This window comes from Trichechus manatus, unplaced genomic scaffold, assembly GCF_000243295.1.
Source record: "Trichechus manatus latirostris isolate Lorelei unplaced genomic scaffold, TriManLat1.0 scaffold00031, whole genome shotgun sequence".
NCBI classification, from domain to species: Eukaryota; Metazoa; Chordata; class Mammalia; order Sirenia; family Trichechidae; genus Trichechus; species Trichechus manatus.
The window spans coordinates 10,308,435-10,319,522 of NW_004443967.1; the positions used below are offsets into that span (position 1 = coordinate 10,308,435).

The window sequence follows — 11,088 nt, forward strand, 5'->3', positions numbered from 1 at the left end:
TTTTTTTTTTTTTTTAAATTTAAGACCAGAGTGGAATATCAAAGTTGAGAAATAGGTTTGTGTTCAGGCGTTTTAAAGAACTCACTCTGAAAAACAATCTTCCTGATGCTGTTGTTTAGCTGTGTCATTATGGACTTTACGTGCAACGTCAGGTCATTGTGCCGTGGTGTTTTTGACTTTTTCAGATTCTAATTCTATTTCCTTTCTTTCTGCAATGCTCTCTCACCCCTTTTCTTCTCAACTTCTGTCAGCTCGCTGGCTCTCTCTCCTCTCTTTTGGGTAACGAGCCCCTCTTCCCCTGGCTCTTTGGAGGCATGGAGAGTGAGCCTGGTAGCTCCCCAGGTTGCTACGTGTGTCAAGCAGTATTCTCATTGAACCCAGAAAGTCAGCTAAAGTCAGAGGATAATGACTAAGTGATTGACTTTGATGTTGAAATGGTTTAAATTCTAGCAGAAAAAATTGTTGAAAGTCCAGATTTTTCCAAGGATGAGGACTACTTAGGAAAGGTTGGAATGTTAAACGGAGGCCGCCGAATTGACTACGTTCTTCAGGAAAAGCCAATAGAGAGTTTTAATGAATATCTTTTTGCTCTTCAGAGTCACTTATGCTATTGGTAAGTATTTTCAACTTTGGTTTGAATGAAATTTGTCACATGTTAGTTTCTTTATATAAAGCTATTTTTTTATTCTTTAAGACTTTTTATTAGAACTTGTCATTTGGATAACTTTCATGGAACCTTTAGATGCTGCTAAATATAGCAGTTTTAGTGAGATTCTTTTACTGATTTATCTTACTATAGAAAATTAATTTGAACTCCTATATATTCAAAGAGTCCTGGTGGCGTAGTGGTTAAGAGGTCGACTCCTAACCAAAAGATCAGCAGTTCGAATCCACCAGCTGCCTCTTGGAAACCCTATGGGGCAATTCTACTCTGTCTTATAGGGGCGTTGTGAGTCAGAATCGACTCGACAGCAACGGGTATATATATGCAGGTCTATGTTCAAAATTAGTATTTTCCCCTTTCGTTGTCCACCAGATGGCAGTATGTCCTCTGCCTTTGACCAAAGGCCTTTGGTTCTTGGCAGCACGTTTTCTGTGTCACCTTTCACAGAATGTGAGTGCTAGGGACTTTGAAAAGCCATCCTTTCATCTGTTTCCCTGTCACCAAGGAAAATTGCAACACGACTATTTTGGAGCTGATCTGTATCTGCCCAGGTTTAGGGACAGCTTTGAGATTACACTATTTTCATCTGCCCTTCTTAGGTAGCATTGAATAGAACAAGAGCTACATTTTCTGCCTTTGGGCATAGAGATTGATTTCTGCTAATTGTCTCAAGTAAACGTGCCTTTCTTTTTGTTAGGGAATCTGAAGATACTGCCTTGTTATTACTTAAAGAAATTTATCGAACAATGAACATTAGTCCAGAACAGCCCCAGCATTGATTGGACTTCAGTTTCACTGTGTGAGTTTACTTTCATTGTGTGAGTTTACTTTCATTGTGTAAATTCTGAATGTTTACATTCTGAAGTCTTTTTTTTTGGAGTTGACATTGACTCTAATTTTCTCTTTGTTCTTTTCTGTTCCTCTTAGTGTATTTTTTCTTATTATTCAGTATAGAGACATTAAGGATGAGAATTGGTTTGCAATATACATTTTTGATTTATTACGTTCTTTTCCTAATTCTGTGTAGAATTTGAGTTCTTTTATTTTTAGCTTCTCTTTAAAACAGATTCCCAGGAATATTATTTAGGAGTTCCTCTGGCTGTAGGTAACAGAACTAATGCACAGTAACTTAAACAAAGAGGGGTTTAATTTTCTTACATAACAAGAAGGGTTCACGTGTTGAGTGACGCACCAGATAGCCAGATCGCGCACCTCTTTTCCCCACATGTTGGCTCTTGCTGCCTTGTGGTTATGAAATGGCTCCCACAGTTCCAGACATCATGTTTCCATTCAAGGCATGATAAGAGGGGGAAGCTATCCCTTTTCATTAGGAAAGAAAAAGCACATCCAAAAATTTGCTCTGCCTTATTGACTAGGTCTGTGTCACATGTCCCACGTTTCCCTCCCTCCGAGCTGCAGGAAAGATTGGAAAAGTGATGTATTAAGCATTCCCAGTCATTGTAGAGGAACAGTAGAGAGAAGAGGGTTCCGTCTCTGACGGGGGAGCCGACCTGCTGTGTCTGCCGCACTCTGCGTCCGTGACTGACCTCCGGAAACGCCCGGTGGTGGCTTTCCCTCACCAGGTTGTGCGTTACTGTGAAATACAGGTGTAATGTGCTTTGTACAGAGGAAGTTTAAAGCCTTCAGAAGAGCGAAATACAAAGTGCTGATCTCTAAATTGCTGAAATCAAAAGTAATTCCTAACACTTTTTGGTTTTCTAATAATAAATATAGGAAGGTCCCTTTAACTTCCATTCTCAGTTTGGAGAGGTAGTCACATTCAGTAGGATTTCCCTAGAAATTTTTCTGCACGTAGCCAAGCGCATACGTATGTATTCTAAAACGAAAGGGATCTCATTGAATGTATTCGTCTGTAACTTGATGTTTTCAATCAGTGAAACAGCTTGCATAGCTTTCCATATTAGCATGTGTAGGTCTTTTTCATTCTCTTTAATGGCTGCATAATAATCCATTTTTTGGCTGTATCCCATTTTATTTAGCCAGTTCCCTGCTAATGGACGTTTATATCATTTTCAGTGTTTTTATCCTGTATATTAGAGAGTCTTAGTCAATGGAGTAGGTCAAAAAGGCACTTTGTTACCATACTGCTTTATCAGTTCTCACCCATTTCTGATATATAGTATTAAAATAAACTAAATGTAATATCAAAAGCTACCACAGTCTAGATTTTCAATTATAAAGCAGTCATTCAGTTGGTCGACAAATATTTATTCAGCACCTGCTTTGTGCCAGGCAGCAGCGTTCATGTTGGGGATAGGTGGTAAATAAGATTCCATTTTCACCTTCAAAGAATTTACCTTCTATTGGGAGGAGGTTGGTGGTAAACCTGTACTCTGAGACATAAGTAAATTTAAAATGTTGATAAGTTCTTTGGAGAAGATAAAATAGGAAGATATGGTAGCGAGTGACTAGGATTGCTTGCACGGATGTGCCTTTGCTGAGTTGATGACATTTGAGTTGAAATTTGAATGACAAAAACATGATGGACATATGAGGGTTTGGGAGAAGAACATTCCAAGCGGAAATGAGTGGCTGCAAAGATCATGAGATGGGAATAGATATGCCATGTCTGAGGGACAGACAGCAGACCATTATAGCTGGAGAGTAATAAATGAAGGTGAGAATGGCGGGTGGGGCGAATGAGTCAGAGATAGGTGGGTCTGATTATGAAGGATCTGGTATGACATTTGTATTTTATTCACATGTAACATTGGAGGCTTTTAAGAAGAAGAGTGTCATGGTTTGATTTATACTTTAGAGAGATTGCTCTGGGTACAGGGTGAAGGATGGAGGGGCAAGGATGGAAGCAGGGAGAATAGACTGGGGGTGACGTTTACTAGGGTTGTAGTAGCAGGGGTAGTGAGAGGTGGTTGAATTCAGATCTGTTTGGTTGAGGACTTACTGATGAATTTACTGTAGGATTTGAGGGAAAGAAGCATTAAGGATGACTCTTATCAACTGGCTGGGGTGGTGCCTTTTCTTGGGAAGGCTTGTGGTGGGAGCAGATGTTTTTTGAGGGAGGGGTGAGCGTTGGGGAATCAGTTCTGTTTTGTCAAGTCAGTCATTGATGTTGATTTCAACCTCAGAAGAAAGCTCAGAGCTAAAAATGATAACTTTAGAATCATCAGCATCTTTGAAGCCACAAACGGGGTGAGGTCATCTAGAAAAGATGATGGAGGTGGAGAACAGGGAGGCAGTGAAGAGAAAGGGTCCAGGGACTTGTGATCTCACTGAGGCTGAGAGAAGGTTGCTTCAAGGAGGGAGTGGGCAGCCACGTCACACACGGCTGAGAGGTCAGGTAAGAGGAGGACCAAGAATTCGCCGTTGTCTTCAGGAAGATGTAGGCCATCACTGGTGACTTCGACCAAAGCTGTTTGAATGTCATGGTAGGGGTAAAAGTGGGCTGAGGAGAGGTAAGGAATTGGAGAGGAAAGGGCTTCGCCATGAAAGGTGACAAATAAGGCAGTAACTAGACGGGAACAATTTATGATGTTAAGGTATGTTTGTTTGACAGTGAGAATGATCCAGTATTGAGGGAGAAAATTGATAATATAAGAGAAAGGGGATAATTATAAAAGGAAATACTTGAAAAGGGAATGGGGGATGGGACTGGGCAAGGTGGAGAATTTAGCCTTAGAAAAGGAGCAGGAATTCATCTTTCATAGTACTGGGAGGAAGGCAGAGTGTGAGGGCAAATACAGGAAGATGGGTGAAATTAGTGGGGGGCAGGAGGGTTCTCTGGTTCCTTTGACTTCCTCTCTGAAGTGTGTAGGATAGTCATCAGTTAAAAGTAAGGTCACCAGTGGAGGGCTTATGGAGAAAGAAGCAGAATGATATTCACCTCAGAGTGTGGGAAAAGGGAGTTTACTAGCAAAGTGCAGTGGGATTGTACTGCAGACTTGAATGCCCATTTGATGGTATTGGTCATAAATTTGAAGTGAGTACAATTAGCACAATGGCGTGGCTTTTCTCTGGCCACATTCCACTGCTTGGGTGAGGTTTGGAGTAAGCAGATATTTGGGTTGAACCAGGGATAGGGTTTTGCCAGGCAAGTGGGATAGGAAGAGAAAGACAAGAGAGTTAAGAGAGGTGATGGAGGGTGAAGCAAGTGAGGTCAGTGGTAGGATGAGTCTGGAGAACCGAGGAGATGGGTGTACTCGTACAGTAAGGACGAGAGGTTTTGGTCAGAGAATGAGCATTTGATGTGGAGACTGCAGAGGCTGTGCAGGGTATAACTGTATGATAGGATCCAGTGTGGGCGCCCTTTCGCTCCATCATCACTAGATTCTTTGCTAAATAGATGCTCTCTCTGTGTTCTTGACTAGTGACCTTGTGATCTGTTGCTGATGTTAGTTGCTGTGGAGTTGATTCTGACTCATGGTAACCCCAGGTGCACAGAGTACGACTGCTCCATAGGGTGTGACCTTTCGGAAGCAGATCGCCAGGCCTGTCTTCTGAGGTGCCTCTGGCTGGGTTCAGACCCCCCACCTTTTGGCTAGTAGTTGAGTGCTTAACCATTGGTGCCACTCAGGCACTTCTCTCTCTGTGTACTTAAAAAGCAGTTTTTAAAAAATTATAAAATATCGAGGCTTCATATAGAAACCTTAGAAAATACAGAAAAGAACAAGCAGCAGCAGTAATCATCTGTAATTTTACCACTCGAAAATGTAACAGCGGTTCTATTCTTCCAAACTTTTATCTAAGTCTCTCTGTAGTTCATATTATTTGTTATTTTGTAGCCTGATACTTTTCCACTTAATAGTATATTTGTGTAATTTTCCCACATCAGCCTACAATGTGTGTGTTTGTGTGTGTGTGTATATTTACAGTTTTTATTTTTCTGAATGGGTTATATAGACATCTGGTTCAGCTTTTGAAAGTGACAGAAGTGAAGGTTCTTCTTCCTGTACCTCTTTCCCCAGTTTCCCTGCTCAGATGCAGCCAGCCTTCCAAGTTTTGTGTATCCTTCCAGACATTTGCTAACGTATACATAAACATATGTCATTCTTTCCTTTTTAAGGATAGCAAAATGGATACACTATTCTTTTGTATCTTGGAGATTGTTCTATATCCATCCATCCATCCATCCACCCATCCATCCATCTTTCTTCCCACCCACGTACCCATCCATCCAGCTGTCTTCTCACCCATGCACCCATCCATCCGTCCGCACATCCATCCATCCATCCATCCATCTATCATTTCTTGAGTGCTTTACCTAGTGCCAAGTAGTATTCTGGGTACTGAAGTCCATAGCAGTGGACCAAAGGAAGTCTCTGTCCTCAAGGATCTTACTTCCTCTGGGGGAAGACTGACAGTAAATAAACAGTTGACCACGTTGGCCAGGTGGTGATAAATGCACGGAGGAAAAGTAGAGCAGCAGGGTAAGGTGGAGAGGGAGTGCGTTTGGGATTGGAGCAAGTTACTCTTGTCTGTAGGGTGGCTATTGTGTACATTGTGTATTACCGTCACTGATAAAGTGACATTTGAACAAGTGAGCCAAGTGGATTCTGGGAGAAGAAGGTCGTTTCAGGCGCAGAGAAGAATATCTATTAGAACATAAGAACTGCCTCCTTTTTTAACCATTGTATAGTATTCCACTGCCTGCTACACCATGAATTTGTCTAACTGGTGCCCTACTGATGGGCGTTTCAGTTATTCTAGTATTTTACTGGTATAAACAGTGCTTCAGTGATATGTGCTATTTAGTAGTTACATTGTTACCAATTTTATGGTTCTGTTATAATTTGTTAAAATACTTAATTTATCCTCCATTGTTGGTTTTTTTGGTGATTTTCCAATTTTTCACTATTAGAAATAATTCTGACATGTAGTTGTATATAGTTTTTGCTCATCTCTGATTATTTGCTTGGGATAAATTTTTAGAGGTAGCATTGTTGGATCCAAGAGTATCACATGTTTTTAAAGGCTTTTGATCCACACTGCTGGCTGAAACGCATTCCAGAAATGCTCATGAGTGTATGTAGGTGCCTGTGTTTCTGCACCCTGGCCAACACTGGCTATTTTAAAAATTTTGCCAGTTTGATAGCTGGAAATGGCTGTATCATTGCTTTTATTTGCATTTCCATTGCTAGTGAAGTTGAGTATTTTTGGTGTATTTAATTGACCATTTATATTTCTTTTGTCAATTGTCTGCTCCTGACCTTTGTGTACTTTACTGGAGCTGTGGGATATTTTTGGTTCTTCTACATTTATAACTATGATATTTTAAGGGTATTAATTAACCTTATGTCATTGTAAATATTTTTCTCTAGTTTGACATTTGTGTTTTGTTTTTGCTTATGCTTAGAATTTTTGGGGGTGGGGGACATATTTAAAAAATAGTGGATCAGTCTTTTAAGATTAATTATTATTTAGATACTTTTAAGTTTTCTTTTAGTCCTTATGTTGGTTTATTTTTCCATTTGACTTTAGAGTTGAGGAGATTATTGTATAAAGAAGGCATGAATTTTTTTTTTTCTTAAATAGTTCATCATTTTTTCCTGTGCTGTATATTGAATTATCTACCCTTTGTCATTTATATGGAGCCCTGGTGGGCTAGTGGTTAAATGCTACGGCTGCTAACCAAAAGGTCAGCAGTTCGAATCCACCAGCCGCTCCTTGAAAACCCTATGGGGCAGTTCTGCTCTGCCCTGTAGGGTCGCTATGAGTTAGAATTGACTCGATGGCAGTGAGTTTGGTTTTTTTGTTGTCATTGATATAAGGAGCCTTGGTGGTGCAGTGGCTAAGTGCTCAGTTCCTAACTGAAAGATTGGAGGTGCAAATCCACCAGACACTCTGTGGGAGAAAGATGTGGCAGTCGACTTCCATAAAGATTACAGCCTTGGAAACCTTATGGGGCAGATCTACTCTGTCCAGTAGGGTTGCCATGAGTCGGAATTGACTCGATGGCAATGGGTTTTTTTTTGGTGGTTGTTGATATGCGATGTGTTTGTTTTCCGGCTTTCTCATTTCTTTTCTTGACTTATTTATCTGTATATAATATTACACTGATTTCAAGTTGTATTTTTCACCTTTTAGCATCTTGAAATGTGAAATGCAGATGAACATTTTTGATTTCTTACAGTCTGTCGTTACTGGATAGAATGTGAGTTCTTTCTTTGTATTTTCTTCTCCCAGTCACTGGGGGGCGCTGCCAGTCCAAATCAGCTTAAACTAACGTCTCTGCTTGAGATTTTCATGGACTACAGTGGTAGAGTGAATTTAGACCACAACATTTATGGAGGCTGCCAGTTCAGATTTTCAGGAATTGTTTTTTCCTCTTTCCATTGTCCAGAAAGCAGCATGCAGTCTTCTTTGCTGTCCCTTTTGCATGGAGGGTTATTTTCTTCTGCCCCTCACTGAGGGTGTAGCCATTCAGTGCCTCTACTTTTTGTGAGGGTCTCGGCCTCTTTTTAGACTCCCTGTCCTGGACATCTTTTCTTGTCATGGTACATAGAGTAATGGTGCATCTTACAATTGACAGTGTCTTAGATTCAGTGAAATATGATATTATAGTAATTTGTGACTTTATAGGTTTTAATGTCTGGCAGTGCAAGTTCTCAGTATACCATAGTTTTGGCTGTTAACTCCAAATGAATTTTGAGATGATTTTGTTGTGTTCCTCTATCCCCCCCCAAACAAAGTAAGACAAACAAAGCCCAAACAACAGTAATCATAGGGTTTTGATTTCACAGAATTTGAAAAACTCAGTAAGCCCCTTTTATTCACACATGATTTATTCACTGTAATTATTTTATTTCTTCTTACACTTGATCCTGTCAGTTTTGGGTCTATAAAATTAAGGTACGAACTTAGGTTCCTAGTAGTATAAGATAATTAATTTAAAATATTAACAGTCCTTCTATTCTACACATGGTTCATTCAAGCATAGATCAGTAAGTATTTTGCCAAATAATTCTTTTGTATGTTCTTCTAGTCCTTTTAGAGCTGCTATTTAAAAAGCCTCGCGTTAGCCTGACAGATAATAAACTTTAAGTTTTTGTCTTTTACTGCCGTGTGCTCTAGTCGCTGTGGGCGCCTCTCTGAGGGCTTGTGCTCACCGGGTGTGTTGGGTTATGCCGGGGTGGGGGGGTGCAGTGTTAGTTCAGTAGACTTGAGCACTTGCCTGTGTTCTTTTACTTCAGAAAGGAGCAGCAGTGCACTGTTAACACTATTACTGTCAGCTTGTGAAGTTCACGGAGGGTTCTTTTTTTCTTTTTCTTTTTGAAGTTTGTCTTCACAGAAAGTCCCAGTGTAAATTACATTGCTGAGAAAATGCTCAGAGGATGGTCCCAGTTTTCTCCTGTGATGGATGTCAGAAAAGTGACTTGTCGACAACTTCTCAGTATAGAGTTCTCAGATGTAGGGCTTCATTTAGAAGAAAATAACATACAACAAAAAAAACAGTGAAAACATCACTACCACATTTGGACAGTGTAGATGAGAAAATGTGACTGTAAAAATGGTGCGATTAAAAATGTCCCAGATCATTTTAGTTGTACAGTTGTCAAAGTCATGTGGATCAGTGAAGAAATATACGTAGCATGCGGACGGTTATTTCTATTCAACAGTTGTCAGTGGGCCATTCAATGTGCGTTTTTTAATTAATGTAGTCTGCTGTTTTTATTCAAGTACAGACTTCTTGAGAAACTATAGTAATATGATTTTTAAACAATAAACAACTGATATCCTACTTTAAATGTGAATTGTAGTGCTGAGCTGCTTTCATGAGGATTATTTGTATTTGTTCAGAGGAAGTAACCAAGATCTCTAACATCCTGCACTGAGTTGGAGGTTTTTATAAAGCCTTTCAAGCTATTGCCGAGCGCATGGTCGTGGAAGGACGTGAAGTGCTCTCTTATTCCACAGCAGTCCCAGGAAGGGCTCTGCAGCACGTCTCTCTTCCCTGGGAGGGCATCATCCAAGTAGCTATGCAGTCGCCTCATTGCGAAACTTCCGACTAACGTGAGAACCAAAGTAGAGGACTTTTTTTGTTTTTGTTTTTTTTTTGCTTTGTATTAATCTTACTTATACCAAAGTGTTTGAAAGTATGAATTGTATTGCTTCTAGATATAAAACTCCTTCATGAAAAGACTGTTCTGTAATAATATTTCACTTTGTTTTGCTATAAATTCAGATTCTTGAAATATTTTCCTAATCCTAAATGGGAATGCTGATTTTCTTCTTTTGTTGTGTAGTAGAAACATTTTACCTTGTTTACATAGTTCTCATGGGACATAGAATTTTTTGAAAGCAACGTATGATACACATTTTTCGTGTATATATTCTAATTAGTCTGAATAAAACAGCATCAATGCAGTTTTTTAAGCAGCAAACGTCTGTATTTCTCTTATCTTCCTTAAAAGTATTCCTGTGAGGCCAATGTTCATTCACTTTTCATTGTGAGTACCCAGTATATAGTTAACACATACCTATAGCACTTGCTCACTGTAGTAGAATTAGAACAGTAGAATTTTAGAGCTGCAACTGACGCCAGACGACATGTATCCCAACCACCTCATCCTACAGCCGAGGACACGACATTAAATGCCTTTGCCAGCTGCCCGGACCTTTGTGTGGCCTTCATTTCACTCCATGAGTCCTGCTCCTTCTCCTGAAATTTTCGGTTGCCTTCCCAGTACTGAAGAAATGAAGAAAAATGAGGACTATTTATGTATATTTTAATAAAATCCAGTTTGATTTTTCTACTCATAACTGGTTTTGTTTGTATTATTCAGCCTAGGTCTTCTGAGTAATGGGCAGATGAGAGGCAACACTTGAACCAGTTTTCGTAGAAGAAACGTGTGCCAGCTGAGTTTCAGGATCTTGCAATCTTATTTTAATGCTTGAGGAGACATAAAATAGACTTTGCTGGTGATTCTGCCTGTGGACATTGATCTATATCACGATTCAGGTTCTTTACAACACAAACAGCAGGTCCCCTGCAGGCAGAGTGTATTTATTAGCATACGGTTCACTATTGTAACCACCATGCCTCCCACACAGTCTTAAACAGTCTTGCACAGACTCAAGCACTTTCCAAATATCTGTTGAATAAATGAATTTGAAAAATCAAAACCATATTTTTATACTTGGAAGAGACCTTGGAAGGCCAAGATCAATGGTTTGCAAACTTAAAAAAGCAGCAGAACCCTTTTTTGAAGTGAAGCCTTTCACCAAATTCCAGTGTGTAGGATTGATGCACATATAGCTGCTGAGTAAACTTGGACCCCCTCTCTTGCCAGGAGCGACTCACCCCATCCAGGAAACCTCTCACCCTGGCCGCTAATCTGGATCAACACCCTCACTTTCCCCTGATGAGGCAACTCAGGTCTCTAGTGGCTCAGAAAGGGTTTCATATGCAGAGTTGGGGACTAGAGTTAGAAAACATCAGAGCCTGA

The 11,088-nt window shown here is 40.0% G+C and overlaps 1 protein-coding gene across 1 annotated transcript in view; it reads left to right on the forward strand.

The window, feature by feature from the left end:
- SEC23IP (SEC23 interacting protein) overlaps positions 1-10,795 on the forward strand; it is a 52,104-nt gene extending 41,309 nt beyond the window's left edge. The window contains exons 7-9 of the mRNA XM_023729878.1: positions 451-613; positions 1,362-1,463; positions 8,918-10,795. Of these exons, the coding sequence (XP_023585646.1) occupies positions 451-613; positions 1,362-1,443 (245 nt within the window). The 3' untranslated portion in view covers positions 1,444-1,463; positions 8,918-10,795. The remainder of the gene's footprint in view (positions 1-450; positions 614-1,361; positions 1,464-8,917) is intronic.
- Positions 10,796-11,088: the final 293 nt, after the last annotated feature.